The sequence below is a fragment of the Durio zibethinus genome, chromosome 19 (assembly GCF_047325235.1).
Source record: "Durio zibethinus cultivar Kanyao isolate XHJ-2024 chromosome 19, ASM4732523v1, whole genome shotgun sequence".
NCBI lineage: Eukaryota > Viridiplantae > Streptophyta > Magnoliopsida > Malvales > Malvaceae > Durio > Durio zibethinus.
Genome location: NC_143180.1, coordinates 5,269,263 through 5,277,251, shown reverse-complemented (window position 1 = coordinate 5,277,251; position 7,989 = coordinate 5,269,263). Strand labels below are relative to the sequence as shown.

The 7,989-nt window shown below is 25.2% G+C and overlaps 1 protein-coding gene across 1 annotated transcript; it reads left to right on the top strand.

The window, feature by feature from the left end:
- The first annotated feature begins 6,661 nt into the window (after positions 1-6,661).
- Positions 6,662-7,554, top strand: LOC149513383 (extracellular ribonuclease LE-like). Its single transcript, XM_089748997.1, has 2 exons — positions 6,662-6,928; positions 7,025-7,554. The coding sequence occupies exons 1-2, from the start codon at positions 6,686-6,688 to the stop codon at positions 7,463-7,465; spliced, it is 684 nt and encodes a 227-aa protein (XP_089605123.1). The 5' UTR covers positions 6,662-6,685; the 3' UTR covers positions 7,466-7,554.
- Positions 7,555-7,989: the final 435 nt, after the last annotated feature.

The window sequence follows — 7,989 nt, the reverse complement described above, 5'->3', positions numbered from 1 at the left end:
AGAAGATATTATTGTAAAGTAAATAATTATGTTAACAACTTTAAATTTTAATTAATTGTTATTTCTATAAATATATGACAAAAAGAACTAAAAATTAAAAAATAAATTGATAATGTAAACAAGTAGAAAACGTAAAATTAGTATCATTTGGCATGAAATAGGTAAGAAATATTGTAAAACACTAAGATAGAGTTATGGCGATTTTAAATGTAATGAAAAGTAAGGACAATCATAAAAATATATTATTATAGTATAAATACTTATGATGGCAATGTAAAATTTTAATTAATTATTTTTTTGCATATATATAAGGAAAATAGCTAAAAATTAAAAAATAAAATAATAATTTAAACAAGTGGGAAGAAATATAAAATTAGTATTATTTGGCATAAAATAGATAAAAAAAGTGTTGTAATACATTAAGAAAGAGTTATAATAATTCTAAACATAATGAAAGTTAATAACAACTGTAAGAAAATATTATTGTAATTGTAAACACTCCATTTTGTCCGAGAATATTTTTCAGAATTAGGCTTCTACCGTCATTGAGAGATTTTTGGGATTTAATTCTAGAATCAATTGGTATTAAAAATGTTGTGGAGAGATCATCGGGATTTAATTCCATAATCTATTCACATTAAATTGATATGAAGAGATTTTGGGATTTGATTTCAGAATCAATTCTCATTAAAAGGGAAATCAAATAAAATCATAGATTCAAGTTGAATTAATTAAGCATGAATTCCTATACAAATCTGCGATCAAAGCAAATGGGGATAAAAAAGAAAAAAGATTATGCAAAAACTCTTAAAAGAAAAAGAGAGAAATTTGTTTAGCAACCAAGAGGTTATAAGTTTTGAGTTTAGTTAGTTTAGATTTTTCAAAATTGGGATTTGGTGTTTTTGGATTTGAATTTTTGTAAGGGTTTTGCATTCTAGGGATTCCTGGGTTTAGCTTTCTAGATAATTTGTAGGGTTTTTGAAAATTCTCTATCAGCTTTTGAGATTTAATCGTCAGTTTCTGAAAATCAATTAGAAAGAAGACATAAGAATAATCATTTTAGAAAGATAGACATAGTCAAAACACTTCTGAAGAAAAGCCTGAAATTTGAGGCATCTAAATCTATGTGTTTTACCATGCATAACCTGACCCGATCACATGTATTCTCTTTCCCTTTTTCTTTCCATTTTCTGTTTTGATTCTTTTTGTTTTATTTTATTTATTTTTATTTACTTTTAGTATTTCTTATTTTAAATTAAAAAATACATTACTTATTATTATGATTTTTTTGTACTTATATATGAAATAAATAAAAAACCTTTTTCAAATAAGTTTATAAGAATAAATTAAAAAATCTTTTTTTTAAAAATAAAAATCCTTACAAAATAAATTCATGAATTCTACCAAATTATTAAAGAATTTTCATGGATTTAATTTTTAAAATTGAATCCACCAAACTATTAGAAAATTCTATAAATCAATTTTCAAAAAAATAAAAATAAAAAAATAATTTTTATCCTTTAAACTATTGGAGGATTGCTTCATAAATTAAGTTATGCCAAATTGTTGGGAGACTTAATGAAATTCTTAAAAATTTTTACAAATCTTTTGGTAATAAAATCTTACCAAATTATTAAAAGATCTGCTTCAAAGTAAGTCATACCAAACTATTCAGAAACTTTACTGATTTTTTTAAATAAAATATTATAATAAATCTGATGACCGAGCTTTTTCAAAGTGGGACACTAGTCTCCATGAATACTCCTGAAGTGAGAAAATTATCTTAAATTGCTACTAAACTATTTAGACAATTTTAAGATTAATTTTCAATATTAAATATTTTGGTAAAACATAAACATTTTTTAGGCTTAAATAATTTGAAATCAAACCGGTACCATCCTATGAATGAGCATTGTAGGGGTACTATAACCTTCCTTACGCATAATTGTACTTTAAACCTAAAATCTGATTTTGCATATCAAAATTTATATCAGGTGACCAATCACACCCAAACGAAAAAGATTGGTGGCAACTCTTTTAATCCTTGTCTAGTAGTAGGTCTATAGATCTATACATTATAACAGTAATATAAGTAATTATTTGGCAATTTAAAATTCTAACTAATTATTATTTTTTAAATATATAAGAAATATAACTAAAAATTGAAAAACAAATAGTTATGTAAAGTAGTGAAAAAATGTAAAATTAATATAATTTGAAGTAAAATAACTAAAAAATTTCATTGCATACTAAGAAAAAATAATGACAATTCTAAACATAATTAAAGATAAGAACAATTATAAAAAAAAGAAATTATTGTAACATAAATATTAAGTTGCGAATGTAAAATTTTAGCTATTTATATTTTTGTAAATGTATAAGAAAAATAGTTAAAAATTAAAAAACAATTGGTAACATAAACAAGTGAGAATAAATGTAAAATTAATATCATTTAGCGTAAAATGAGTATGAATTGTCGTAACACATTAAAAAAGTTATGAAAATTTTAAACATAATGAAAACTAAGAACAACCATAATAATATATTATTATAACATAAATAATTGTATTGGTAACATAAAATTTTACTCAATTATTATGTTATAAATATTTAAGAAAAATAGTTAGAAATTAGAAGAAAAATTAATACTATAAACAAGTGAGAACAAACGTAAATTAGGACCATTTAGCATAAAATGGATAAATAGTATTGTAACACGTTAAGAAAGAGTTATGGCAATTTGTAAACATAAAGAAAAGTAAAAATAATCGTAAAAAAAAATTGCAAAGGTAATAATTATGTTGACAACGTAAAATTTTAATTATTTATTATTCTTGTAAATATAAAAGAAAAATATCTAAAATTAAAAAATAAATAGATAAATAAACAAATGAGAAGTAATGTAAAATTAATATCATTTGGAATAAAATGGGTTAGAAATGTTATAACACACTAAAAAAAAGCTATAACAATTCTAAATTTGATAAAAGTAAGAATAACAGTAAAAATATATTATTGAAACATAAATAATTATGATGACAATGTAAAATTTTAATTAATTATTATTATTGTATATATATAAGGAAAATAATAGAAATTTTAAAAGATTGTTAAGGTAAACAAGTGAGAAAAAATGTAAAATTGGTACCATTTAACGTAAAATAAGTAAGAAATATCATAACACACTAAGAAAAAGTTATGATAATTCTAAATGTAGTGGATGATAAGAACAACCATAAAAATATATTATTATAACGTAAATATTTAAGTAGACAACGTAAAATTTTAATTAATTATTATTTTTAAAATATATAAGAAAAATATCTAATAATTACAGCAAATAGGTAACTAAAAGAAAAAGAAAAATATAAAATTTGTATCATTTGACGTAAAATAAAAAAAAGAGTTATGACAATTCTAAATGTAAAGGGAAGTTAGAACAAATATAAAAAATATTATTGTAACATAAATAATTAAGTAGATAACATAAAATTTTAATTGATTATTATTTTTTTAAATATATAAGAAAATAACTATAAATTAAAAACAAATAGATAACATAAATAAGTGATGAAAACGTAAAATTCATATCATTTGCCTTAAAATGTGTAAAATGTGTTGTAGCATTTTATAAAAAAGTTATAACAATTCTAAATGTAATCGAAAGTAAGAACAATTGTAAGAAAATATTATTGTTACGTAATTAATTAAGTAGGCAATGTAAAATTTTAATTAATTATTGTTTTGTTAATATATAAGCACAATAGCTAAAAATTAAAAAACAAATAAATACGTAAACAAGTAAGAAAAATCGTAAAATTCGTGTAATTTGACATAAAATGAGTAAAAAGTGTCATAACACAAACTACGAAATAGGTATAACAATTCCAAACATGATGGAATGTAAGAATAATTGTAAGAAGATATAATTACAACGTAAATAAGTAACATAAAATTTTAATTAATTATTTTTTTTGTAAATATATAAGAAAAATAGATAAATTTTAAAAAACAAATAAGTAACTTGAATAAGTGAGAATAAGTGTAAAATTCATATCATTTGTCATAAAATGGGTAAGAAGTGTTATAACACATTAAAAAAAATTATGACAATTCTAAACTTATTGTAATATAAGAATAATTGTACAAAAATATTAATATAACGTAAATAAATAAGTTGGTGACATAAAATTTTAATTAATTACTGTTCTTATAACGATATAAAAAATTATAACAAATAATAATAAAAATTTTTGTAACTTAAACATGCTAGAGAAAACATAAATTCCATATCATTGGTGTAAAATGTTTAAAAAGTCTCTTAACATAATAAGAAAAAAAATATGATAATTTTAAATGTAATAGAAGGGAAAAACAACTGTTAGAAAATATTATTATTATATAAATAATTAAGTCAATAACATAAAATGTTAATTAATTATTTTTTTATAAATACATAAAAATATGAGTAATAAATAATAAAAATTTATTAAAATAAACTAGTGAGAGGAACAATAAAATTTCTCTCATATTTGAATGCTATCATTATATCATTTTTGGTCTTAAAAATTTGTTAACGTAAATATTTGTAAAGTAATTTTATTTTTTAAGTAGTAAAAATATTTGTGTAATAGTAAAAAAAATGTCACATCTTAATCGAGTGGCATTTGAAATATATTGATTTTTTTTTTATAAAAGGACATTGAAATTTGCAATCAAAATACCTATAAAAAATCATATAAATTAAATGGTACAACGGTAGCTTTATTTTATTTTTTTGTATTATGTTAATAAATTTCTAAGATATAAAAAATCATACAAATAAAATTGGAAAATATATAAAATAAATAACCAAAAAAATAATTTTAAGATTAAAAAGGCAACATAAAATAATTGATATTTTAAAACTAAAAAAAAAAATATTAAGATGAATACTGAAATTTATGTTAATTATTGTTGTAATATTGTTATTTGTTCCATTGCCAAAGGGTTTAAGCTCTAGCCTTCCTTGCCATCAATCTACATCTTCCTTTGTTTCGATTTATACAACATTTTCAATTTTCTCAAATTGTTTAAGGACATGTTTATGCACGGTTAGTAAAAGAGCATGTTCTGACTTACAAGCCTTTACTTTTGAAACTACATTTGGCTCTTCAGCTATTTCGTTGAAAGAGGGTGTATTTTTGTCTCAAATTTTTCATGTGCTTGGGCTATAGAACCTCTTGGATCATGGGTGGTACGCACAGATTTTTGTAAGGAAAAACTTTTTCTGACGTTTCGGTGCTGGTAGATTGTTCTGAATACAAGCATTAACAAATTCGATCATCGGTGCTATTTGTCCATGCAGAGGGATAAATTTTAGTGTTCAAGTGCTGAAAGTTCTAAATTGCAAAATAATCTATCCTTTTATTTGACCTTATCGCTTTTATACAATTTTTTTTATTATTTTCGTGTCATATTTAAAATGATGATATCTAGAAATTTAATGAAGGATGAAAGTATTAAGTTATATCACGAATCCATGTACATCACAATAACAATATAACAGCACGGTAGCAAAAATGAGAATGCAAAACCAGAATACTTGCCACTAGGTGTGAAAGGTTTTCAAGCTTTCCAGAAATGACATCTCTTGCAGCTGCATTCTTTTTCTTTTCTTAGCATGAGAAACTTCAGAGCCAGCTTCTGGTGGTGAGTACACACTGAAGAAGGTATTAAGCTACTCATTGATTGAAAAGATAACTCCGTTTTGCTTGACCAAGTCGTGTATTGTATGATCTACCACCTATAATAAAGAGAAAACTGTCCCGAGATAGAGCTATATAAATATATATATATATAATATTTTTTAGCTCAAAACCATTCATTCGTGATTTCAAAAGACTGGTTTCTGGAATATAGCACACTGAAACAAAAAGCAACAAATATATATATATAATTAATTAATTAAATTTTTAAAAATAAAAAAATAGTATTAAGATACTTGAAAAGGGGAAAATTATATATATTTGCATCATTTGAGTTTTAGCACTGCATATTATATATATATATTTTACAGTGAACAATTAAATCTATAATTTCTATTGAAGCCAGGCTTGATAGATTTGATAAGTAATTTCAAGAGAATCTCAGTCAATATATATGCAGGCCAATTCCAATGCTCATTTCCATTCCAACTCTGATTCTTTATATCTCAATCTGCTAACAAATCCCAAACTTAAAATTGACAGAAAACAGATTGTGAAGCTTATTAATTGACTATCAAAAAAGCTATAAAAACCAAGTTATTACAATCAATTTTATCAAAACTCAATTAGATTAAGACAGATAACCATTCCAACTCAGTTCCTTGTAAATGAAAGTAATACAAGATAATGAAATATTCCCAAAATGTAAAAGATGTCTGTGGATTTTTATTTCCAAATTATAAGAAAGATACTTAATTCCGTGACATTGAATGAAAAAAGAAAAATCAAAAAGAAGAAAAGCAGATATTAATTGAGGTTAAGGCACAATTTTACAAACAAAAACAACCCAACCTTTGCTTGCCTCGTCTGGATTTCACGAAGAAAACAGTGTGCTTGTGACCCCAACACTAAAACCAAAAGACTATAAATACATTAGCCTGATATAGTTTCATCACAACTTGAAATAACTTGAAAAGAAAACAAAAATCAAAAGAGAAATGAATGTTTTCAAGCTTTTCTTCCTCCTTCCCCTCCTAGCTCTTTGCTCTGTTGCTCTTGCACAGAGCAACTACGACCACCACTGGCTGGTTCAAACCTGGCCAAATGGGTACTGTTCTGGTAATCCTTGTGGCTTGACCGTGCTTCCACAGAGATTAGTGATTCATGGCCTTTGGCCAGCTAATAGTTCTGGATTGACTCCTACTTTGTGCTCAAATACAGTCGCTGATCCAAAACCTTTGGTATGCGATTTGTTTCGATTTTCATTTTATTCTAACCTTAATTATTTGGATGTATTTGCAATTGTGGTTATTAACATACAAAATGTCATTTTGTAGTTCAAATCTTTTCCCCCGCAATTACAGAATGACATGAGCAGACTTTGGCCTTCCATTGGTAAGTGGGCTGACAATGAGAAATTTTGGGTGCATGAGTGGCAGCAACACGGTTCTTGCCAAGCCAAGCCGCCACAGCCTTATTATTCCACTGCCATTCAATTGATGAAGAGTACTGTAGACCTTGATTTGGCTATCAAAGCTGCAATTCCAGTGGGAGGTTTTGCTCCTAGAGGTGATATCATCAATGCGGTCAGAGGAAAAGTAGGAAATGTCACTCCACTCCTTCGATGTGTGAGGAAACCAAATGGTAATTATCTATTGTCAGAGATCACAGTTTGCGTCGATAAACAAGGAATCAAGGTGATATCATGCAACGTCGGAAAGGAGAATGTTCGTGACAATTGTGGGACAACAATCAAATTTCCAGCCCGAGTGGAATGAATGCTGATTTACATGTGTAATTTGCCACTTCTATTGCAGTAATCAATTTATAATTATCTGTGTTATGTTTTTAAGTTTAATTTTATATGAATAAGATCTTTATTGATTTGCTTTAAAACGATTGGTTTACACACAAACAGCAACAATCAAATTTGGCATACAAGTATGAGCATGTACGGTGGTCTCCACCAGCACCACCGCCTGTCTATTTTTACAAGATAAATTTTATTTTAATTGATGCTAATTAAGAACAAAAAAAAAAATGGAAAACCCTTGTAAGCAAAATACAACAGTTTTACAAATTTTTATATATATTTGATTACAAAAAGCTATTATATATTATATAAGTTATCATGCATTCACTCCTATAATTATAAGTTGTACATGTACTTGGTTTAAGTCCAACGAAAAAAATGCATGGCTACTGATATATGCATAACAGTTGAGGCTTTAGGGGCATGCATGTGACAAAAGCTTTGGAAGTTGCTGCACATATAAGGGATTAATTTGTAGAGTTGATTTTG

Coding starts and splice junctions, on each gene's coding strand:
- LOC149513383 (XM_089748997.1), top strand. CDS start 6,686: ATGAATGTTTTCAAGCTTTTCTTCCTCCTTCCCCTCCTAGCTCTTTGC. Junction 6,929..7,024: donor TCGCTGATCCAAAACCTTTG/GTATGCGATTTG, acceptor GTCATTTTGTAG/TTCAAATCTTTTCCCCCGCA.